The 24140-nt window shown below is 54.3% G+C and overlaps 1 protein-coding gene across 1 annotated transcript in view; it reads left to right on the forward strand.

The window, feature by feature from the left end:
- The window catches only part of LOC103014352 (protein-arginine deiminase type-1), a 36088-nt gene extending 13779 nt beyond the window's left edge, over window positions 1–22309 (forward strand). Inside the window, exons 2-16 of the mRNA XM_007175007.2 lie at window positions 2597–2777; window positions 3905–3977; window positions 4633–4694; window positions 6247–6364; window positions 6451–6576; window positions 8553–8725; window positions 8874–8977; window positions 10028–10151; window positions 10581–10688; window positions 12153–12304; window positions 16258–16402; window positions 17223–17316; window positions 18389–18468; window positions 19270–19395; window positions 22076–22309. Coding sequence (XP_007175069.2) covers window positions 2597–2777; window positions 3905–3977; window positions 4633–4694; window positions 6247–6364; window positions 6451–6576; window positions 8553–8725; window positions 8874–8977; window positions 10028–10151; window positions 10581–10688; window positions 12153–12304; window positions 16258–16402; window positions 17223–17316; window positions 18389–18468; window positions 19270–19395; window positions 22076–22309 — 1900 coding nt within the window. The remainder of the gene's footprint in view (window positions 1–2596; window positions 2778–3904; window positions 3978–4632; window positions 4695–6246; window positions 6365–6450; window positions 6577–8552; window positions 8726–8873; window positions 8978–10027; window positions 10152–10580; window positions 10689–12152; window positions 12305–16257; window positions 16403–17222; window positions 17317–18388; window positions 18469–19269; window positions 19396–22075) is intronic.
- Window positions 22310–24140: the final 1831 nt, after the last annotated feature.

Here is a 24140-nt window from a genome sequence, read left to right on the forward strand (position 1 = left end):
AGGGAAGGAGAGAAGGCCAGGATGAATCCGATGATGTGGCCTGACCCGGGCAGGTTTGGACGGGGCAGAAGTGGGGAACTAAGGGTTTCGTTTTGGACACGTTAAATGTAAAAAGACACCCTAAAGAGGTGTTCAAAAGACAGCTTTGAGTCTGGAGATGGAAAATGGGGGTTCTAAGTCTGGGAGACTTGGGTTCCTATGGCAACTGACTAAACAAAGGCAAAGGGCATGTAAGGTGGGAAGATGCCTGAAAGTGCCTCTTGAGGACGGTGAGGCCAGGAATGGGGTGAGGGCCTGTGGGTCTTGCCAGCAGCCTGCAGGGCTCAGGGGCCCCTCTCCACCCCAGCCTCATCTTTAAAACGAGAATAATAATTGCCTTATGGGGCCATGATGTGCATCAGAGAGCCAGATCCCGAGTGGGACTTGGAACTGTTGTAACTACGACCATCACCACCATTGTCAATGGGGGGCAGTTGTTTGTGGGGACTGAGTGACCACGGTGGGGATCTGGGAGGGGTGTCTGGTTTCTCCAGGGGCTTTAATACTTGGGTGGTTTCTCAGGGATACAGGAAACGATGGAGGCAGGAGGATGTATCAAAGGACCCTTGTGGCCCTGGCAACTTTGCAGTCGGGTGGATGTTTGCAAGTTGACTTGACCTTGGGTGGTGGCCTTGAGGCTGACGGCTCTGTCCTGGGGGACGGCAGTGGGGAGCCCTGACATGTAGTTCCCTCGTCCGACTTCCCCTCCATGGCCAAGGGCCTCATGGAACCCTGGGGCCCATCACAGGGCTGGGACAGGGAGGCACACAGCTCAGGTTTATTCAGGGGATGAAGAAGGACAAGTGCCCCCAGAGGCCCTGCTGGCTTAGCTCCTGGTGCCCTGTAGCCCGAGTTTGCAGAGCATCCCCTCTGAGTCTACGGCCCAGGAAGGCTGGCCCCTACTTGTTGTGGCTGGAAGCAGCTGGTGGCTTGAGAAGTAGCGTGGAGGCCCGGAAGATGGGTGCCCCCGGCTGGGGCCTGGCAGACTGAGGGCTTCCTGATCCCCATTTCTGGAGCCCAGAGCTCTGGAGTATTGGGTGGATGTGGTACATCAGGTAGACGGGGAGAACTTTGCAGGGTATGGCTTCAGTCAAGTTCTGTACCACTGGGTGCAGATGGGCCTGAATCCCCCTGCGGACTAAGGGCAACTGAATCCATTCATTCATTTAACAAGTGTTTATGAGACTGACCACATGCCAGACACTCTTATAGGCGCTGGGAGATAGCAATGAGCAAAACAGACAAAACTCCCTGCCCTGGTGGACCTGACCTTCTAGCAGGAGAGACGGACAATACCTAACAGTATGATTAAGAACCAGAGCAGACAGTGCTTTGTGACCACCTAGAGGGGTGGGATAGGGAGGGTGGGAGGGAGACGCAAGAGGGAGAGGATATGGGGATATATGTATATATATAGCTGATTCACTTTGTTACACAGCAGAAACTAACACAACATTGTAAAGCAATTATACTTCAGTAAAGATGTTAAAAACAAACAAGCAAACAAACAAAAAAGAATCAGAGTAGAGTGGCAAGGATAAGGAGAGTGTGGGAGAAGGTGGGACAAGGTGTAGCATTAAATAGAGTGATGGGCGGGGGGGGGGTGCTCACTGAGAAGGTGACATTTAAGCAGAGCCCTGAAGAAGGTAAAGGAGTGAGCCTTGTGGATATCTGGGGGAAGAGCATTTTATGCAGAGGAAACGGCCAGTGCAAAGGCCCTGAGGCAGGACAGCCTGGCAGCTTCATGGAACATCAGGAAGGTCAGTGTGGCTTGAGCAGAGTGAGTGAGGACTGAGCCTAGTGGGGTGGAGGAGGTTCCCGGGGGGTGGCAGAGGGCATATCAGGAGGGGCTTTGTATGCCATTGTGAGGACTTTGCTGTGTGTGATGCGAACCGTTGCTTTTGAGCGTAAGAACAACGTGATCCGCTCTGAGTGGGGAACAGACTGGAGCGGGCACAGGTGGGCTTAGGAAGCTGCCCAGCGCTCTAGGTGGGTGCAGGGGTGGCAGTAGAGGAAGTGAGAGGTGGTCTCAAATGGATTTCTTGTTGGGTTAGAGAATTTGGAAGCATAAAAGCAGGAAGCTTTGGGGGAGGGTGGGGATTGAGGATGTCCAGAGGTTTTCAGTCTCTGCTCTCTGGAGCCTCAGGGGCCGCGGTGGGAGTGGAAGGGTTAAACACCGTGGCTTGGCACCACCCCCCGGCCCCCTTTTGTCCTTCTTCTGTCTGGGGTTCCACACAAGGTCCACTGAAAGGGCTCTGCCACTAAAACAGAGCTCAACAGCCACTGCTCTGCTCCAAGCCCTTCATGTTGCAGAGGGGGAGACTGAGGCCCGGGGACGACGTGTCCAGGGTGGGTCACATGGGAATCAGTGGAGAGCTGGAATGGAGCCCTGGGGCCCAACCAGGTTGGTCTCCTGGCCAGTGGCCCCTCCCCCCCCCCCGCCACTCCCCACTCCAGCTGTTAGGGGGTGCTGTTGCATAGCCGGGTAGCCCCAGCCCACTACCCCGCTGGTCTCTCTCCTGAGCCCCCGGATGCTCTCCTCTCTCCTTTCTATTAGTGATGTGCCCAAGGGTGCTGAGACCTTCAGGGTCTCTGGGAGCTCCGGGGTGGAGGTCTTCACGGTCTACAACACAGCACAGGTGACAGAGCCCATAGACAAGGCCCACTGGCCCCTGGATGCTGGCGTGGACGTGATCATATCTGTGGACGCAGCCAGTAAGGCTTTAAACGATCTCAAGGTAAGAGGCTACTTCCCCACAGAAGGTAAGAGTCCCCCACAAAGCATACCCCATTCACACATCACCCCCACTCAACCAAACCCCACAAGGCTTTGCCACCCACGTCCACACGACACATCCTAATGCAACTCAACAGACACCCAAACATGCAAACCCACCCCAATGCCCCAACGTCACACGCACACATACACGAATGCCCCCGTAAAAGCACAGCCTTCCTGCTCGCCCCCTCAAATTCACAAACGCCCCCTTTAACACAGCTCCACACAGACCCCAAGCAAGCCCCCAACTCCTGTGCAGACAGGAGTTCTCGGCAGCACCCATACACACATGCACACATGTGGACACAGGTACATACCAGGGTGTGTGTCTCCCACCTAAGGAAGCAGGAAGCCTTCTCTTTCACAGATGGTACCCTTCTCACTCACCCTCAGGCACCCATCACACACACAGTGACCCCTGATTCATTGATTCAGCCTTTTCTCCAACGACACAATGAACCCCTGATTCATTGATTCAGCCTTTTCTCCAACGACTGTGCAGCTGTTAAGAGTAGGGGCCCTGGAGCTCAAATCCTACCTCTGAGCCCCATCTACTGGGGTCATCCTGGGGGCCCACTGAGATGGCCCGGGTCGAGCCCTGGCCATGGGTTCTAGGGCATGGGGAAAGCTCTGTGAGCTTGGGCTGCTACTATGGGGTGGGGGTGGGGGGTGGTCACTGTTCCCATTTTACAGATGAAGAAACAGAGGCTTAGAGAGGTTGAATAACTTGCCTGCCCCTAGTGACAGCTGTCCCTTCCCTCATTCTTTCTCTCTGACATCCCCATGGATTCCTGAGGGTCCAGCTGCTCCCTCTGGGATCCTCCCGCACCCCATCTGGCCCTCCTTGCCCCTCAGCTCAGCCCTGGGAGCTGAGGAGGCATCCACAGCCTCTCCAGCTGGAGAAGGGGGCTCTGGATCCAAGGCGGGAGCCCGTGGGCCTTGAGCCTTCAGCAGCAGGGAGTAGCTGGGCCCCCCATGCCTCCCCTGCCTCTAAGCAGGGCCGCCGGAGTGTCCCCTCACTTCCCCTGTCACAGCCATCTCTGAAGGGGCGGCCATGCTGGCTTAGGGTTGACCATGTCCCCACAGGTGAACGTCTCCTACTTCGGGCAGCAGAAGGACAGTGCCTTGGGCCACAGTGTGCTCTACCTCACTGGCGCCGGTAAGTCCCACCTCCCTGGCTCTCCGTACATCCACCCCTCCATGCTGGCTGCTTGAGGGTCTTAGGGGAGCCCCCAGGTGCAAGGCCCATGGACATCTTCCTCCCCCATCGAGGAGCTTGGCTTCTTCAGAGGCGGTTCATCCACTCTAGAGCCTCAGGGGTGGAGTCGCAGCCATACTTAGGGCCATAAGAATCTGGAAACTGCACTGCCCATGGGTCACCAGCTAGACCCACAATAGGCCTCCTTCATCCAGAGTCTGCCTATCACACTCACTGGAACTTCAAGACATCACTAAACCATGGAGAGCCACATGCTACCTTCGGCCAGACCCCGGCAGCTGGCCCTGTGAACCGCAGAACCAGCACCTAGAACCTCAGGCCTGATCCCGACCTCCAGAGTCAGGGCCCCCAAGAGCTAGCAATTCAGCCCACACAGAAGAGTCAAAAATTCAAGAGCCAAAGCCTTGGGTCCCTCCAATGCCCAGAACCACAGGGGGCTGCCACAAGAGCCTCTCAGGTGTTGGGTGTGGTCCCCAGAACAGGGCTTCCTGGTTCTCAAGGGCTTGTGGAGGGGCCGAAGCTTGCCCCGACCTGGACGTTATGGTGCGAGGGTGGGACCGGGGAGCCCTGGTAGTCCCTCTACATCTCTTTGCAGACATCTCCCTCGACGTCGACACGGGCCGCACGGGCAAGGTGAAGAGGAGCCAAGGCGACAAGGTGGGACTCTCCTGGTTACCCCAAGATGGCAGAGTTGACAGGCAAACCTGGGGGTGGTCCTGGGGTGGAGTGGGCTCTTCCTCCAGAAGGGTGATGGATTCCTAGGGTCTGTGGTATCCAGCAGTATAGGGAAGCCATCTGAGGACTCCCAAATCAGCATGAATGGGCCTTAACTTACACTGTGTGATCAACATGCTGTGTGACTCCTGGAAAACAGCTTACCCTCTCTGGGTCTCTCTTGTGCCACCTTAGAACTGGGATTGGTTCTTTTTCTTGAGGCCTTTTCTATTTCCTGGGCTGTATTTGGACCCCCAAGCATGGTAGGTGACTTGTCAAGTGACTGACAGATCCTGAAGAGTGAGGACGAAGATGAGGTGGGCTCAAGGCATTACCCCACCGGATGTATCTGAAAGCCATCCTGGGAGGTTAGAAGATATGATTTTCAGGGAAAGACCCCAGAGAGGAAGCCTGAATCATATATAAGACTTTGTGGACAAGATGGGGTGGGGCTGCCACGGATGGCTGTGCAGGTTGTTCACTGCACAAGGTTGCTTGGGCAAGGTGGTGGGTGGGGCCTATGATATAAATCATGTCTTGGGCCCTGTACAGAGAAGCATCTACCCAGAGGGGTGAACAAGAGTGCCATATAAGTTAGCAGTGGTCCTGTAAGGTCTCCCAGACCCAAGTTTGAATCCCATCTATGTGACTTGGGGTTCACACCCCAGAGCCTCTTTTCCCTCTTCTGTGAAAAGGGGAAAATAAGCCCTGCCTTGCAGAGTCTAGTGGGGATAAAGTAGAAGCACGTCAGGAAGGGGACTTCCCTGGTGGTCCAGTGGGTAAGACTCTGCACTTCCAATGCAGGGGGCCTGGGGTTCCAAACCTGGTCGGGGAACTAGATCCCACATGCATGCCGCAACTAAGAGTCCGCATGCCGCAAATAAGAAGTATGTATGCTGCAACTAAAGATCCCACATGCCGCAACAAAGATCCTGTGTGCCGCAACTAAGACCCAGCACAGCCAAAATAAATAAGCAAATAAATTAAAAGGAAAAAAAAGAAGCACATCAGGAAGAGCTTTGATCACAGAGGCAGGGTTCCAGCCATCTTTCCCACCTCTCAGCTCAGACTATCTTGCAGGGCCTGCAGGATCTCAAGTGAAAGTCAGAGAAAACTGTGGGACAGGCCCCAGGAGAGGACTGGGATGGGGAGAGTCTCCCAGGAATTCTCCAGCCCCATCAAGGTCAGGGCGAGGCAGTCTTAGTCTGCTGGCAGGACCAAAGCTCAGCAGACTGGCAAAGGCCATTTCTGGGTTTGGCGCCATCAGCCTTTGGAGCTGTTGTTCAAGTTGTTCACTGCACAAGCGTGGAGTGGCTCTGGGTGTAGGGACCTGGAACTCCATCCCCCAAATCTATGATCCCTCTATAAATCTTTAAGCAAACCCAGAATACAGAAGTCTCCAAGTTAACAAAGCAGACAGCTCTAGCCATGTCCAGAACCCCTTCCCAGAGACCCCTGGGTCCCACTGACCCTAAGGCCTCTTGCTTTGCCACAGAAAACCTGGTGCTGGGGCCCTGAGGGCTATGGGGCTGTCCTGCTGGTAAACTGTGACCGGGATAGTCTCAGGTCCAGGGGGATGGACCTCGCCAACACCCAGCTGACATCACTGGATGGTGAGCACCAGAAGGGGTGTATGGGGTCGTCCAGGGTGATGGTGTGGGATGGAGCAGGATTGTCTCATGGGCACCACTCTCTCCAGACCTGCAGGACATGGCCCCAATGGTGCTGAGCTGCGATGGCCCTGATGAGCTCTTTGACAGCCACAAGCTGGTCTTGAACGTGCCGCTTTCTGATTCCAGGAGAGTGGGGGTCTTCTGCGCTAGGGGTGAGTTGCCTGGAGGGGTCTCTTCCCTCCCTGCTCCATCTTCTGCTTCCCAAACCATTCTTCTCTTATCCACCTCTCTCCCTCCTTCCATCATCATTTTGTAACTCTCACTACCACTTACAAACAGCCACTCCATCAGGACACGACATATCGCCCAAGAAAGAGGTTCCCAAACTAGACCCATTTTATAGAGGGGAAAACTGAGGCTCAGACATGTGAATTCACTGCCCTAAGGTCACACAACCAGTTGGGGATGGAGCAAGCATTCAAAGCCAGTCTCTTGGGCACCAAAACCCCTCTTCTTTCCACTACCCTTGCCCCTTCTCCCGAGCCCATCCTTCCTCTGGTCGGTTAGCATGGAATGAGCTCTCGATGTAAAACAAGCACTGTCCAGGCTGGGTGGGGTGGAGGCAGAGACTAGCAAAGCTGAGGCCCAGGCCTGCCTTCAGAATCCAGTTGTTCTGACAGTTTATTAATCAAAGTCTGTGGATTAAAAAAAAAACAAAAAAACCCCCAGCAAAAACACTCACCCTTAACCCTGAGGTGCCCTCACATTTTCATAAATCACAAGAGACCTCTCCTGCCCCTTCCTTCTTCCGCTTCATCCTCCTCTGTTCAAACTGACTCAGAACTTGTCCCAGCTAAATGAGCCTGGCAGGGACCAGAATGTTCCAATGGTGGAATGTTACCCAGGAGTCCGGCTTGGAAACACTTTCTGTGATACCAGAACATAAGCAAAGTCTCCGTAAGCGAGCTGAGAACATTTCATGCTGTCAGAGCGTGCCAGGGTGGCGCTTCCCAGACAACCCTCAGGGGAGGGGAAAAGGCGACGGGCCAGAACTACTAGGTGCCAGGCGATTTTTTTAAAAAATTGAGATGAAATTCACATAACATAAAATTAACCATTTTATTTTATTTACTTTATTTTTTTATAAATTTATTTATTTTTGGCTGCATTGGGTCTTTGTTGAGGGGCGCGGGCTTTCTCTAGTTGCGGCGAGCGGGGGCTACTCTTCGTTGTGGTGAGCGGGCTTCTCATTGCGGTGGCTTCTCTTGTTGCAGAGCACGGGCTCTAGGCGCGTGGGCTTCAGTATTTGTGGCACGTGGGCTCAGTACTTGTGGCACACAGGCTCTAGAGCATGGGCTCAGTAGCTGTGGTGCACAGGCTTAGTTGCTCCACGGCATGTGGGATCTTCCCAGACCAGGGCCCAAACCTGTGTCCCCTGCATTGGCAGGCGGATTCTTAACCTCTGCACCACCAGGGGGAGTCCCCAGATTAACCATTTTAAAGTGAACAATTCAGTGACATTGAGTACATTCTCAATGTTGGGTAACTACCACAAAATTTCTAGCTCTAAGACATTTTCATCACCCCCAAATAAAGGCTTGTACTTATTAGCAGTCACTCCCCAACCCCCAACCCCCAGCCCTAGGCAACAGCTAATCTGCTTTCTGTCCCTAGGGATGTACCTATTCTGTGCATCTCGTACAAATGGAATGGTATGATATGAGGCCTTTTGTGTCGGGCTTCTTTCACTTAGTATAATGTCAAGGTTCATCTGTGCTGTAGCATGTATCAATACTTCATTCCTTTTTATGGATGAATAACATGCCAGCATATGGACATACTACAGTTTGTTTATCCATTCATCCGTTGATGGACATTTAGGTTGTTTTCACCTTTTGTGCCAGCTGCTTTTACTTCCTTATCTATTTTAAAGCTTACACTGACCGCATGAGAAACATAATATTAACCCATTTTACAGATGAGGACCTGAGGCTCAGAGAGGTTGAGTCATTGAGCTGAGGTCACACAGCTTGCACATGGCAGAGCTGGAGAGGAGTCCAAGTAGATCTAACACAAAGGTGGTTCTGCCTCTACATTCCTGGCCTCGGGTTTCCTGTCCTCGCATCCTCGCAGCCCCACACCCCTGTCCCAGCACTGGGCCCCCAGTGCTGACTCTGGTTCCCCCTAGGTGGGAATTCTCTCTCAGACTACAGGCAGGTGCTGGGGCCCTGGCATCTGTCCTACGAAGTGGAGCGGCATCCGGGGGAGCGGAAGATCAGCTTCTACGTGGAGGGGCTCACCTTTCCCGACGCTCATTTCTTGGGGCTGGTCTCTCTCAGCGTCAGCCTGGTGGACACCAAGGTATGTATGGCGCTGGGGTCTGTGATAGGGGATGAGGGGTTTCAGGGACCAGCTTGGAGGCTCCAGGGCTGGGAGACTGGGGGCTGCGGGGTCTTGAAGCCTGATGGGGCTCCCTGCAGGGCCCACTGAGTCCTCATTTTCCCCCCAGACCCTGCCTGAGGTGCCGCACTTCACAGACACCGTGACCTTCCGCATGGCCCCCTGGATCATGACCCCCAACACCCAAAGCCCCCTGGAGCTGTATGTGTGCAGGTGAGGCCTCGCCCCTCCTGCAGCTCTCCCACCATCTCTGGACTCATAGAGATAGGAACAGAATGCCGTACCAGGCTTGGCCCTGCACTCATACTGGATGGATTCATTGCAGGCACCCACGGACACAAGCTGGGAATAGGATAGCAGCAGGCTGGCTTGGGCCTGTCAGCCCTACCTGCTCTGAGCAGCTAAGGCCCTGGCTGAGGTCAATGGCTCAAGTCCAGCACACCTGCCCTCCCCTGTCCTGCATGTAACAGCCCCAGAACATCCAGGATTTATTCCAGGCAGTGGGGCCAGGCCCCGTTCAGACTGCTGGCAGCTGCAGGAGACCCAGCCTTGCTCAGATGCGGGTGTACTCCTGGGCCTGCAGAGAACTTGGGACCCAGACTCCAAAATCCTCTGTGAGCCCTGCCCCAGCCCGGGTCCCTGGTCCTTCTGCCATCTCTCAGAATCCTTGTCAGGCCCCTTGATGGGCAGGTGAGCCTGGATTGGCAAGGCTACTCTGGGCCTCTGCATCAGAGGTTGGACCACTTGAAAGGGCCATAGATGACTTGGAACATAAGCCAAAAGGCCAGGAAGGGTGTGGCCAAACAGGTTTGCTCTGCTGAGCTGGGCCCAGGTGTTCAGAAGGGAACTCTTTCTTTCTGTTTGCTCACTAACCCCACCCTGACTCCTTTGTTTAGGCCAGTTGTGAGAAACAGGAGGAGATGGGGCTACCTGCCCTCTCACTACCACCTTAACCAGTGAGATTCAGTCCCCAGTCACCTTCTCCAGGACTTTGGTGCCCTGCCTTTGGGCTCCACAGCCCCGGGCTTGTCCCTCCCCTTGCACCTGCCACCTGATGTGATCTGGGGACATTATTTGTCTCTGTCATTAGCCCATGAGTCTCTCTAGTGCAGAGACTGGGTTTGAACCCCTGTGCCCAGGGGCCACACGGGGCCTAGCACAGACCGCATCAAGGCCACCCCATCCATCCCCTGCCTCCTGGCCCTGAGGCCAAGGCCACAGTCAGCGGTCATTATTTCGCTCCCCTCTCCCTGTGTTTCGCAGTGTCGTGGACTCCCATGGCTCAAATGAGAAGTTTCTGAAAGACATGTCTGACCTGGCGTCGAAAGCCAACTGCAAGCTGATCGTCTGCCCTTGGATTGAGAATCGGAATGACCGCTGGATCCAGGTGGGTGCGGGAGCAATCCGGGAGAGGAGGGCAGCCCGGGAGGCCTGAACCCCGTCCTTTACACTGGCTTTGGGAAAGCTGGCTTGCGCAGGCTCCTACCGGCCTCCGTTTCCCTAGAGAAGCCAGGCCGGCCTGGGTGCCAGGACTTAGGGTGGGGGACATGCAGTCTAGGGGAATGCCCCCCCCGCCACTGCCTGCATCGCCCCAGTCTCTCCTGCTTCCCTCCAAGTGCTCTGGTCCCAGGCAGAGTCCTCCTCTGGCTGCGGCCCTGAGAGGCCTCACTCCACCTCTGTTCCCTGGCCTCTGCACCCTCCAGGTCTTGGGGAAGATCCACTGTCCTGCCCTGCCCCGCCCCGGGCCTGGGGGGATTAACCCATTCTTAATACTACACTGAGGCAGTCACTGTGGTCTTTTTCTCTCCCCTCCCAGGATGAGATGGAGTTTGGCTACATCGAGGCTCCTCACAAATCCTTCCCAGTGGTCTTTGACTCCCCCCGAAACAGACGCCTGAAGTATTTCCCTTATAAGAGTATCCTGGTATGCGGCAAAGGGCAGAGTGGGGAAACCGTGGCTGGCTCCTCCTATAGGATTCTCCAGTCAGTCTTGCCCTGGTCCTAGTCCTTTAGGGGCTACAAAAGGACACAGGTGGTGGGTTCTGGCAAATGGGGAGTTAGTGGGAGGTTTGGGAGGAATATGTAAATGAAATGCAAATCTCATGCAAATCACCCCTGTTCTGGGAGGGACAGGCCAGCAAAGTCTTCCTTGGGGTCCTTCCTCTCCCCCAAGGGGGAGTGAACAAAGGAGTCAGCTCTGGGGAAACCAAACTGCCTTTTGAGGGCAACGCACCCTTAGTGGGCCCTCATGGCTCTTGCTTTTGTGAGCCAGGTCCTCTCTTCAGGTAACGAATGTTTTCTGAACGCCTACTGTGTGCCAGGCACAATGCTGCTTCTATACACGGGAGGGCGACAGGAGCCACTCCAGCAACCGTGTCCCAAGTTCCAGGCCCTCCCTCCTAGCTTTACACAGTTGCTCATTTAATCCACGTGGACTCCTATGGATAAGTATGGATATCCATACTCCTATGGATATTATTATTCCCTCTTTACTGAGGCTCAGAGAGGTTAAGCAACTTACCCAAGGCCACACAGCTAGTTAGCAGTGGCTTCAAAACCAGAGGGGCTGCCTCCACGGCCCCTGAACTTTACCGCTAGGCTAACCCCCCTTTTGAGGTGGGTCGGGTCCCAGAACTCACATCTCTGCCTGTTTACTGACCCCTGTCCCCCACCTCCAGGACAATGCCAGGGTCTGGTGGGGGATATGATGGGGAAGGTCCAGGAACTCATGGGCACACAGAGCAGGGACATTTACCCCAGCCTGGAGGGATCAAGGAAGAGTCCCTGGGGAGGTGACAGTGAGCTCTGTGGGGTGAGTCTGCATCAACAAAGGGCCTGACCCCAAGCCCTGGGCTTGACCTGGCCAGCGCCTTTTCCACTGTTCTCTGCTCTGTCTTTATCATTTCTTTCTTTCTACTTTCTTTAGGTTTAATTTGCCGTTCTTTTCTTAGCTGGAAACGGAAGCTAAGATTTTTCAACCCTTTCTCTTCTTAATATATGTGTTTAGAGCTGCGACAATTCCCTAGAAGTGCAGCTTTACTGGCATCCCCTCAAGTTTTAACGTGCTGTGTGGTTTTTACCTTTCACTTCAAAATACTGTGTAACCTCCCCATTGATTTCTTCTTTGACCCATGGGTTCTTTAGAAGTATGTTGCCTTATTTCCAAACATTCAGGGATTTTCTAGTTATTGTTCTGTTATTGGCTTCGGCTTTAACAGCACAATGCTAGGGCACCAGGAGGATGTGTGAAAAGTGAATAGCGGTTGTTTTTCAGGGAGTGGGATTCCCCCGGGAGCACCCCTCGCTCCCCTACCCCAAGAGCTGTCTCTTCCTTTTCTAACTGACCCCTCCTTCTGGGGGTGGGGGGCTCTCGACGGTTTTCCCTTAGGGTCCCGACTTTGGATATGTAACCCGGGAAATCCCGTTCGCTGGTGTCTCTGGCCTTGACTCCTTTGGCAACCTGGACGTCAGCCCGCCCGTCACAGTGGAGGGCAAGGAGTACCCCCTGGGCCGAATCCTCATTGGCAGCAGCTTTCCCAAGTGAGAAGCCAGGGTAGGAGGGTGGTGGAGGTCACGGGAGGGCCCGGGGGACCCAAGGCAGCATCCACTCTCCAACCCCCCCTGCCTCCACCGCAAACACAATTCTCCAGTCTGAAAAATGGTCTTAAGTTCCTGCGTGGAATCCTAGAATAGAGTCCTAGAATCATAGGTTGGAAAGATCACAGAATCTTAGGAAAAAACAAACTATTGGCCCACGGTCTTTTGCCCTGCCTAGTATTTTATGAGCATAATTCGTCACCAACATTAAATATACATATATCAGGAGGCTTCATGTAAAAAGCCAGATTTCTGACTTCTTTTGAAACATCAGAAGAGCGGGAAGGTCATCTGTAATCCAGGGCAGAAGTAGGAGATGGATCTGTTGACCTCTCCAGGGAGGAAATCAAAACAGCTGTTGTCCTAGCAACAGCTAGAAAGGGTACAGCCGTCACCACGAGGCTGCGGGTCAGGATACCAGGGTGACAGAGGTAACTTGACAGGTCCTACCCTGGACAGCTGTCATCTAGCAGGAAACAAGGTATTTAGGGTTTAGGGCTCAGACAGATGACAGCATCTGCTAAATCTCCCGAGTGGGTCCCCACCCAGCCTGTGGGCAATCGAAGAATGGGGTGTGTAGCACAGGGGTCCTAGTGCGATCCCCTGCTTCCTGCCTAAAGATGAAGCCCACCCCAGGCCCTGGAGGTTGCCTTCCGGTTTGTGTGGGGTTGGGGTGGAGCCCAGGCGTGCCCCAGCTTGCATCCCCAAGCCCTGGCTATCTGGTCTTGGGCCCAGAGGCAGCCAGGCAGTCCTGGGAAGGTTACCCAGGCTCAAGTGGTGACCTTGGTGGCCTCACAGCTCTGGATCAGGTGAGGTGAGACTTCCTGGCACCAACCCCAGGCATGAAGCCGGGTGCCCAGGCTGGGTGCCCGGGGCTGAGGTTGGCCAGGGCAAGAGGAGTGCACTCACCTTGCTGCTGACTCATGTGCAGAACTACTCTGGGGCTGGATCCTGCCCCCAGCTCTGGGGGCAGAAGGGCCTTGGGACCTCTGGGCAGTCATTCTGTGCTTCCGGGAGGGATCCGGGAGGACTGAGCACAGGCTTTGAAAATTAATGGATTTGGGTTCGAGTCCTGCCTCTGCCACTTATTGGCCAGGTGATTTGGGGTACATCACCTAACTAGTGCCTACCGCAGGGCCTGGAACATAGTAGGTGCTTGATTAATTCATTTAGAAATATTTATTGCATGCCTACCATGTGCCAGGCATTGTTGAAGGTACTAGGGATACATCAGGTGGCAAAGATACATTATTAAATGGGCAAATTATTTTATACGTCATCCCTCAGTGTCCTCCTCAGTGAAATGGGCTTATAAAAAAATCCCCGTCCTAGCTATATAATAGCCATTACTGGGGATAAAGGATTCACATTAACCAAATTCTGAATGCTTGGGTATTGTTTAGCTGGACCCCTGGCAGTGGATATGCCTTGAAGTAGGTTGGAACTCAATGGATAAAAGTTATTGATCACCTACATGCCATGAACATGGTGCTTTACCCAGGTTACCTCCATTAATTCTTACAACAGCCCTATGAGGTTGAGATGACTATTATCCCCATTTTACAGATGAGGAAGTTGAGGCTTAGATAAATGAAGTGAATGCACTAATTCATGCATTCATTTATCAATTCAATAAATATTTATTGAGACTTCCTATATTCCAGGTTCGGGGCCCCGTGCTGGGGATAAAAGAAATGTTCTGGAAAATCCCAGGCTCAGAACAAGGACCCCGGATGGGAACGTGTGGGGGGTCACTAGCAGAGCTGGGCCTCACTCCATTGGCTATTGTGTTGAAAACCAGGAACAAAGCTCTTGGTGGACAGATGGAACCCTGAGGCTCAGGGAGGGGCAGCTACTGCCTAGGACCACACAGCAAGTTAGGGGAATAGTCAGAATTCAGATCTCCTCCTTGGACCCCGAACTAAAATTTAACATCCAGGCTGCTGTCCTGTGTTCCTGTCTTGGCTTCTGACCTTAGCAGTGAACAAAACAACCTACATACATCCTAGCTGAGAGAAACAGACAATAAGCAAACATAATAAATAAGTAAATCATCTAGTATGTTAGGTAAAAGAAGTGTTGGTGAGAGGCTGACATTTCCCTGAAGGAAATGAGACAGTTAAAGATGTGGCGGGCTTCCCTGGTGGCGCAGTGGTTGAGAATCTGCCTGCTAATGCAGGGGACACGGGTTCGAGCCCTGGTCTGGGAAGATCCCACATGCCGCGGAGCAACTGGGCCCGTGAGCCACAGCTACTGAGCCTGCGCGTCTGGAGCCTGTGCCCTGCAACGGGAGGGGCCGTGATAGTGAAAGGCCCGCGCACCGCGATGAAGAGTGGCCCCCACTTGCCGCAACTAGAGAAAGCCCTCGCACGAACCGAAGACCCAACACAGTCCAAAATATAAAATAAATAAATAAATAAAGTAGCTATAACAACAACAACAACAAAAAAAAATTGGAGTCATCAAAATATAAAAAAAAAAAAAAAAAAAAGATGTGGCTATTTGGGAGGAGAATGTGCAAGGGAGTGGAAACAACTAGTGCAAAGGCCCTGAGGCAGGAGTGTGCTGGAGACATTAGAGGAACAGCAAGGAGGCCAGTGGGGCTGGAGCAGAGTGAACAAGGGGGTGTGGGGGGATGAGGTCAGAGAGCTTGGTCCGGCAGAGTTCAGATCATGACATGGACCTGTTATTTTTACGTACATAATAGGGTTATCATGGGGATTAAACAAGACACCCAGTGTGAGGAGCCTCAGGCAGGCGCACAGCAGGTGCTCAGCAAATGGCTCCTCTGTTCTCTACTATCTTGGGTTCTCCAAGCTCTGCTCCCCACATTTAAAACGATCTTGGAACAATTCTGCCTCCTGGTGGCAGCTTTGATGTGACTCAGAGACCAGGTCTGATGCTTCTCAAGGCTGGAGTCATCTGGTCCATTCCTCTGCCTCCAGGCAGAGGGCTGCAGAGTCCCAAGGAGGGACTTAAAATAACAGAAATTAAAATATTAAATATTATATTAAAATAAACAGAAATACAAGAAAAATATTTTCCGCATTCCCATCCCCTGAATCAAATCAGTGCTGTCTTGTGTCACTGCTTGTTGGGTCTCCCTTCTAGTTTCGTTGAGGACGTATTCAAGTTATATAGACTGTGGACTCTTACACAGCTGTTCAAAAGCCTTAATAGCATTCACAAATATTTTTGAGCATCTATTCTATAAGAGGTGCTGGGGATACAGCAGTGAACCTAGAGAAAAATCCCAGCCCTCCTGGAGCTTACATTCTAGTGGGCTGCCAGGCAATAAACAAGATATCAAGTGTGCCAAATAGTACCAAATGCTGTAAAGAAGAATAAAGCTGGGAAAGGAGTTGAGGGGTTGTTGTTATTTCCAAAGTCCACATAGAGAAAGAGGTGACATTTGAGTTAAACCTGAAGAAAGTGAGGGACATGGGGAGTGGGCAACAATTCCCACACTTTGGGAAACACTGGACTAAGCAGGGTGGGGGGTGGCTTGCCAGGTCCCAGTCATGTTTTGAACAAAAAGCTTGGTGCCTTGGGTAAAGAGTCAACCTCTCTGAGTCCCAGGAATTGAGATGAGGGTCTTCAGTTCCCTTTGGCAGATGGAGGGCTCTCATTTGATTCTCTTTTGCAAGAAGGGGTGGCAGGACCTTTCTGGCCTTGGGGAGGATGCTTTAAGGTGAGGGAGGGACAGACTCTCTTGGGCGATACTCAGGATGGACAGCGAGTTCCTGGGAGCACCTGGGCGCTGGGGCCAGGAAGCAGGGACCAAAGAAGACCCATTCAGAGGGTTGACAGTGGGCAGGGAGGGCCTCAGGAAGTGCCTGCAGGGAAGCAGCACACAACAGGCACGAGGTGACCCTGCTCTTTCCCTCCCTGGCCAGGTCTGGTGGGCAGCAAATGGCCAAGGTGGTGCGCGACTTCCTGAAGGCCCAGCAGGTGCAGGCGCCCGTGGAGCTCTACTCTGATTGGCTCTACGTGGGCCACGTGGACGAGTTCCTGAGCTTTGTGCCCACCTCTGACCAGAAGGTACATCCCCTCTCCTCCTGCCTGAGCTACCTCTGCCCCTCCCTATCCTGATGGGTCAGGATAGGGCAAAGCCCCCTGAAACTAGCTCACCACCTCTGTCCATAGAGAGCTTGGAGTCAGGGTACCCTCTGGGCCAGGTGGTGTTAATCAGGGGGGGCTTCCTGGAGGAGGTCAGAGCCCAGGTCAGGAGGGAACTCGTTCGCTCACTTCTCATACACTCATTCTCACACTTACTGGGTGTTTGCTCTGATCCAGACCTCTCAGTCAAGACCCAGGACTGACACTGGTAAAAACTAGTAACATTTACTGAGCACCTGTGAGATGTATGTGTTTTAATGCATTTAATCCTCTAGCAACCCCATGAGGTGGGTACTATTATCATTTCCTCCATTTTATAAATAAGGAAAACGAGGCTCAGAAGGGCAATTAACTAGTAGGGTAAAATTCAGACCAAGATGGTGGGCTCGGGACCAGCATGTTAACCACTCACTGCCTTGCAGAGGTGATCAGGGAGGGTACAGCCCGCAGGGAGCAGGCAGCCTGGGAGGGGAGGCCTCCCAGTGACCAGTGGTTGAGCTCCCTGGTGTACAAAGTGGGGAAGGGCTTCCAGGAAAAGAGAAGGTCATGGACAAAGGCCTGCAGGTGTGAACCGGCTTGGAGGATTGGGGGGAGTACAGACAGTCCTTTGTGGCTGGTGGGGGGGATTGGGGGGGGTGCCATGTGCAGTCTGGCCTCTGAACTCAGGCCCCTCCTGAGTTTGGGGTTTCCTGCATCAGGGGAGAACCTGTCCACAGAGCTGCTCTCCCATCCTCTGTGCCAGGGCTTCCGGCTGCTCCTGGCCAGCCCCAGTGCTTGCCTCGAACTGTTCCAAGAGAAGAAGGAGGAGGGCTACGGGGAGGCGGCCCAGTTTGATGGTGAGTGCCAGTGAGCCCATCACCCTGCCAGACCATGCCCTCTCGTTGCCAGCCCTGGGCGCCATTGATGCCTGTCACGGCTACGCTCTGTTTACAGGCCATTCGTCTGCCAGCTCTCAGCTCAGAGTCCATCACTGATTTTCCCAACACCTTCATATGGGAGCAAAGGATGAGGGCTCTCCCTTTCTTGGGCCAGGGGTGCAAGCCTGGGTGGCCTCCTCCATGCACTGGGTTGTTCCTGGCCACACCCCAGGGGAAGAAAGGAACAGGAAGCCATGAGCCTTCCCACGTGCCTGTCCGTGCATGCACTTTCATGCTCTTGCCCAATCAGATCGTTCACCCCCTTCTCCTCATCCCTTTTCATGGAGGAGAAAACTGAGGCTCAGAGAGGGGAAGCGGCTTGCCCAGGGCTAAGCAGCAGGGAGCAGCAGGGCCAGGGGCTCAAGAGAGGGAGGGGTGAGAAGCCAGGAGGGTGGTCGTGGCCCCTCTGTGAACCTTCCTCGGGGAATCGACAGACCCTCCAAGGGCCTGGTTGGCCCCGTTGAGCACCTCCCCCTTCCCCACCAGGGATCTCAGTGTTCTCACCTGAGGAATGGAGCATTGGAAGGGATGTGGCATAGCCTTCAGCAAAGATAGACCTGGATTCAGATCCTGGTCTTGCCACTTGCTGGCTATGAGATCAAGGATGTGTTCTGAACCTCTCAGTGCCTCCATTTCCTCTTCTCTGAATGCGGGGTGATAACTAACCTGACCTAGCATTGTTTTAGAGATCAATAATAAATATAATAGGAGGCCCAGAGCATAGTGGGTGTTCAATAATGGTAGCTCTTCTGTAATTTTTAGGCTCTGAGCTCAGGCATCCCTTCCTAAGGAGTTTATAATCCATCACCGGGATTTACTTGCAGCCAGAGCTTGGTCCCATCAGAGTTTCCAGTCTCTGGCTTTCTCTGTCCTTGCTTTAGACCCTGGCGCTGAGGTGGGAGAAAAATCCTGGCCCGGATTCTGCAGCCCAGGCTTGAGGTGGCCCCAGGCAGTACTCCCTGAGCAGGCTGTGGTCTTCTTTCTCTTGCAGGGTTAAAGTACCAGGCGAAGAGAAGCATTAATGAGATGCTGGAAGACAGACGTCTCAGGAATGACAACCTCCATGTACAGGTGAGGGGTGTGGGGGTGAAGCAGCCCCAGGAACTGCCGTGGTGGGGGTGAGGGGTTCAGCCCTGGGCCTCTGATTCTCCTGGGGGCTGCTGAGACCTGTGGGTTGGGTAGGGCCTCTGCTCTTGGGAAACCCACAGTCTGATGGAAGAGACACAGCTGTGCCAGTCCGGTGGGGGAGATCTTGCCCCCATTCTGGGGAAATGATGGGTTTCAGCAGAAGTAGAATTGAGTTCCCCAAGAAATCTGGGGAGATGGGAGAGATGTGGTGGGGAAATGGGGCCCTGTAGGGGCGAGGGCTGGGGTGGGTGGGAATCAGGGTGACCTGGTGAGGACATGGGGTGGAAGGAGGTCCCAGGAAGGGGCGGGGCTAATGCCTGCCACGTGCCTGGTGTAGGCCTGGCATGGAGTCCTGCTCAGTAGATGGGAGGAGGCCCCATGCTTCTCCCCAGTGGCATCCGACAGCTTTCCTCCTAAACAGCTAAGCTGGGCAGGAGCGTAAGCCCGGCTGTGGCTGGGACAGTGTGTGGTGACGGCAAGCACTGTTGCAACCAGAAGCTGCCTGGATCCAAACCCCAGGTCCACTACTTCCTAGCTCTGTGCCCTTGGGCAGGTCACTTGAGCCTCAGTTTCCCCATTTGCGGTAGCAATGGCACAAAGCTGTTGTGAGGATCAAACAAGCTAAAGGGTGCAGAGGGCACCTACGTGTCGGGTGCACAGAGCCCGACACGTAGCAGGCTCTCAGAAACGTTGGATCCTTCCTGGTTCCCTGGGTGCCTGTGCCCCTCCTCCCGCCCCCCCCAGGAATGCATCGACTGGAACCGGGAGGTGCTGAAGCGGGAGCTGGGCCTGACGGAGCAGGACATTGTGGACATCCCCCAGCTCTTCTTCCTGAAGGATTCCTATGCAGAAGCCTTCTTCCCCGACATGGTGAGAGTGTGGAGGGAGGACAGGTCATTTCCATCCTTGGTGCTGGGCGGGGTCCTGCTGGGCAGTCAGTTGGGGGTCCAGAGGAGAAGCCGTCCCTAACCAGGGGCAGAGTGGCAAGGAGGCTGGGATGGGCCCTGCAGACCTCGCCAGTGTTTGCTTTTTGGGGCAGATATAGAAAATCTCCATCGGTAGTTCCCAACCAGGGTGATTTCTTCCCCCACCCCGCCGCGGGCACTTTGATTGCCACACGAGGAGGGTGCTACTGGCATCTAGTGGGTGGAGGTCACGGATGCTGCTAAACATCCTACAGGGCACAGGGAAGCCCCACAGCTAAGGGCTTTCCACCCCCCCCCAAAGTGGAACATGGAAGCGTGGTTTGGTTTCAATGTTTCAAGCTTTCGCTTCTGGGTCTCAGCTGCCTGTTCTGCTCCCCAGGCTGGCATCCCACTGTCTGCTCCCCAGAGGGATCCTGAGTTGGGCAGGCGTGGCAGGTGGCAGCTGCCACCCTGGCTGTCATTAACTCAGGCACCTGACAAGCAGATGAGCAGATGTGATCTCACCAATGTGGCCCCTGGGAGGGGTCTGAGCGGTGCTATTGGCACAGCCCTGCCCATAGTGCCCAGTAACCCCTTGGGAAAGGACGTTGGGGCATGGGCAGCAGTGAAGGATGGTTCCCTAGGATGGGAGACCCTCCCTCTTCAGCCTGGGGCCTTTACTCGAATCCCTGTCATTGGACCAGCCAGTGAATCCTGGGGTCCTGGTTGGAGGCCAGTGTATAGGGTCGGGCTTCCCCGCCAGGGTCGCATTCACTCCTGACCCCTCGCTGTGAGGCCCCTGCAGAGACCTCGTAGGCAGGGCTTCACAACCTTGGTTCTACCGATATTTGGGGCTAAAGAATCTTTTGCTCTGGGGGTTGTCCTGTGCATCGTGGGATGGTTGCAAAATGCCCTGGAGGCAAGATCGCCCTGGTTGAGAACCACTGCTCTAGCGCGGTGCTGTCAGAACTTTCTCGGGTGATGGAAATGTTCTACATCCGTGCAGTATGACGTGGCTTCCGCCACACGTGGCTACTGAGCGCTTCAAATGTGGCCAGCGTGACTGAGGAACGGAAGTTTTACTTTCATTTTAATGAAAGTAAAAAGCAGCCACATGTGGCAGATGGCTACCGTATCAGACAGTGAAGCTCTACGGGGTGACCTGCCTCTGGTTCTGGCTGAGCGTGGGGGAAGGCCCATGACCGTGGTCAGCCCTGGGCTGTGGCCTTGCCCTCCCCTGCTGGGAGCCCCTCCCCACCACACAGCCCTCCGTGGGAATCTCCCAGCTTCAGTCCAGGCCCAGCTAGAGGATCCCAGCATGTTCTCACTGGAGGGCCCTTAGGGAACACTCAGTTAACCCCTCGTTTGTCAGAAGGGGAAAGAGGCCCTTGGAGGAGAGTGGTTGACTTGCCCAAGGTCTCCAGCGAGCAAATGGGCCGACCTCCAGTCTCCTGAGTCCTCATCTAGGAGGAAGCAGAGCCAGGCTGGCAATGGTCCCGACTACCGCTCCCTGTTCCTCTCCCTGCCCTTTGTCCCTCTGTGTGCCCCACTCCCACCCCCCATGTTCTGGCCCATTAGTGGGCAACCAAGCAGGTCAGGGCCAAGGCCATGTGACTGACCCAGATGGGACCCTCCAGCTCCATGTTGGTCCCAGCCGCGGACGGCCCTGCGGGGCAGACTTGAGGGTGAGGGGCTGGGGCGTGGAGAGTGTAAGGGCAGCCCACCCTACACTGAGATGACCCAGCGTGTCAGAGTGTCCCCTCTGAACACCAAGGACATCTCCTCTGGCCATCCACTGGGCCAGAAGTTACCTCTAAGGAGCCTCCATACCCTGCACTGGGCAGACTTCCCTTCCCTGGTGTTAGGGCCCCCTGCCAGGTCCCCCACCCGGGGAAGCAGAAGTGCCATTGGAGATAAACCCAGGTGCCCCCAAGGGCTCCCAGCCCCTTGCCCCGACTCCTTAGCACCCCAGGCAGCCACAGTGCTACACTCTGGCAGCGTAGAAAGAGCACGAGTTTTGGCATGAGTCAGACCTGAGTCAAATTTCAGTCTCCCTGTTCTCTGGCTGTGTGGCCTTAATTATATTACTTAACCGGTCCAAGCTATGGCCTCGGAGGGAGGCTGTGAGGTTTGCGGATGCTATATCTGGCACGTAGAAGATGCTCAATAAACGGTAACAATTATCAGGGCTTCCAGGAACGGTTGAGCTTAGTGTGTACTGCACAAATAAATGCACCACACCTGCGACATTCACACCGTGGACCTTGTAGATGGATACATTTGCTGTACAAGTTTTTGGCAGATAACGGTAAAATCTTGTTCTAACAAAGTCATTATAATCTACTTTTCTGATAGGTGGAGGAAAGTGTTGGAGGAAGGGGTGACTTTTATTTATATGAAGTTACCATGTATGTTACTGGCAGCCCTGCCTGTTATAAATCCTCTCTTCCAACTATGGATCTACGTCTTTTCTGCTTCCATAGACCTTAGTTCTTGAGCGAGTGCCAGCCTTAGTGGCCGGAGATGCTGGCAAAGACGGGACAGGCCCTGGGGATGGGTCTGCCAGAGCCAGAACCCAGAAGGGGCCCCAGGTGTAGAGCATCCCCAGCTAACCGGGTCTCTTTCTTGCCTTGTCGCTTCTACAGGTGAACATGGTGGTCTTAGGCAAGTACCTGGGCATCCCCAAACCCTTTGGGCCCATAATCAACGGCAGCTGCTGTCTGGAGGAGAAGGTGCGGTCCCTTTTGGAGCCCCTGGGCCTCTACTGTATCTTCATCGATGACTACTTGTCCTACCACAAGCTGCTTGGAGAGATCCACTGCGGCACCAACGTGCGCCGGAAGCCCTTTCCCTTCAAGTGGTGGCACATGGTGCCCTGAGCCTGCTCCCCACCCACCATCCTCTCTCCCCACCTGCCAGGGAATCCCGCCAGGATAAGGAACCTCCACCTGGCCTCCATCCTCTTGGGGGAGCCTTGGACGCTTCCCCGTGTGTGCTCACAAGTGTGCTAGTCACCGTGGGTACCAGGATACAGGGATGGACACCGCACATCCTCACCTCTGGCGTGGCCTGCCAGCTCAAGAAGGACTGCTCTCACTCTTCCCTCCCCTCTTCCCCAACCACAACTCCCAGAGGTTCTGGAAAAGATCAACAGCCTTAGCACATGCAAGGATGGCAGCGTGTGGCCTCAGCAGTTGCCCCAATTTGAGTTGCCCCTCCTCTGTTCTGACATTCCCTTCGTGTTTGCACCAGAAATGGGGCTCATAGGGCCTGGGGCCTGGGGTGAGGGCCCTGGGTCTAGGCCACCAGTGGCTCTTGTAAGACCAGGAAGGGGGATTTGGGGCCCCCTTTTGGGGCCCCCTTTTTCCTTTTCTGGCTATCTTCTCCTTCAGGGGGCCCCCAGGCTGTGGTCTCCTAGCACCCCTCAGCCATATTTATGTAGGCAAATAAGGACAGGAAAACTCAGCGTCTGATGGCCTGTTTCTTTTTTTTTTTTTTAAACATCTTTATTGGAGTATAATTGCTTTACTGTTTTAAAAAGAAAAAGCAACAAAACCCCTTTAATACCTGACTCCCTCCTCAGAAGGGTGCTTGTTACTTGTTTGGAAAGCCTTTAATTACGCATGCTGGCTGCCTCCGGCTCACAAACGCTGAGAGGCTAAAGTGAGGCCCGAGGAGGGCACACGGAGGAAGGCTGGACAGCAGCGGAGGAGGCCAGGATGGCAGAGGAGGCTGAGGCACGGGGATAAAACCTGCGACCTGGCCTCTGCACCCTAGGCCTCCCAGGCTTTATGTGTCAGACTCTGGATGTGATGGGGTCTGGCTGTTCCAGATGCAGCAAGGAGAGGGGGCCCAGATGTTAGAAGAGGGTGGTGGGGGGGGGTCATTAGGTTATCTTTGAGGGTGGGGTTTAATTTCCTTTAATAGTCGTTAATTATCCCCCTTTGTTCTGCCGGCAGTGGGAGGGAAGGCTCGCCCAGTCTCTCTCAGCAACTCAGAGACCCTGCATGTAGCTTGGGTTTCACCTGTGAGTAAAGCCCCGTAGCAGGCCTGTGTCCCCTCCCATAGAAGGCAAGGCAGAGCTGCCATGGGAATTTAATAGCCTGGCCCCAGGTGAGGTCACCGGGACATGCACAGGCAAGCTGGCTTGGCCGGTGCAGGGCGAGAGGTGGCCCCTGCACCAGACAAGCATGGGCAGGAGGGAACCAGCCTACCTTCCTCTCCCACAGCCTCTGGGGCCATCTCAGTGGCTCTCAGCCCCTGGGCCTCTACCTTCTGGGTTTTCTCCCTGGCTCCTGGTGAGATTTAGATTGAGCCATCTACCCTTAAACTCTTTTAGCTGTGGAACACTTAGCCATCAGAGGCTACCACGGAGACCCAGCATGTGAAACTGATGAAAACGGAACTGCTCTGGTTTAAGGTGGCGGGGGTGGTGTACGAGGATCCTCCCCTTCCAGAAGGTTCTGTGGAACCCCATTTGCAAGCCCCTGGTGTAGCCCGTGCACTTTCTGCTCATAAGCATGGTGCCCCTTAGGCTGAGCCAGGAGGAGAAGGAATCTCTTCGGCGGCCAAGGGTGTGCAGCCGGGGTTCCCCAGGGACAGCGCTGCGGGTGGGAGGGGAGTGGGCATTGCAGAGAGATGGGGATGGTGGCACTGAATGCGGGGAGTGGCATTGAGTGCGGGGAGCTCTGGAATTGCTGCTGGGCTGTT

Source organism: Balaenoptera acutorostrata, chromosome 1 (assembly GCF_949987535.1).
Source record: "Balaenoptera acutorostrata chromosome 1, mBalAcu1.1, whole genome shotgun sequence".
NCBI lineage: Eukaryota > Metazoa > Chordata > Mammalia > Artiodactyla > Balaenopteridae > Balaenoptera > Balaenoptera acutorostrata.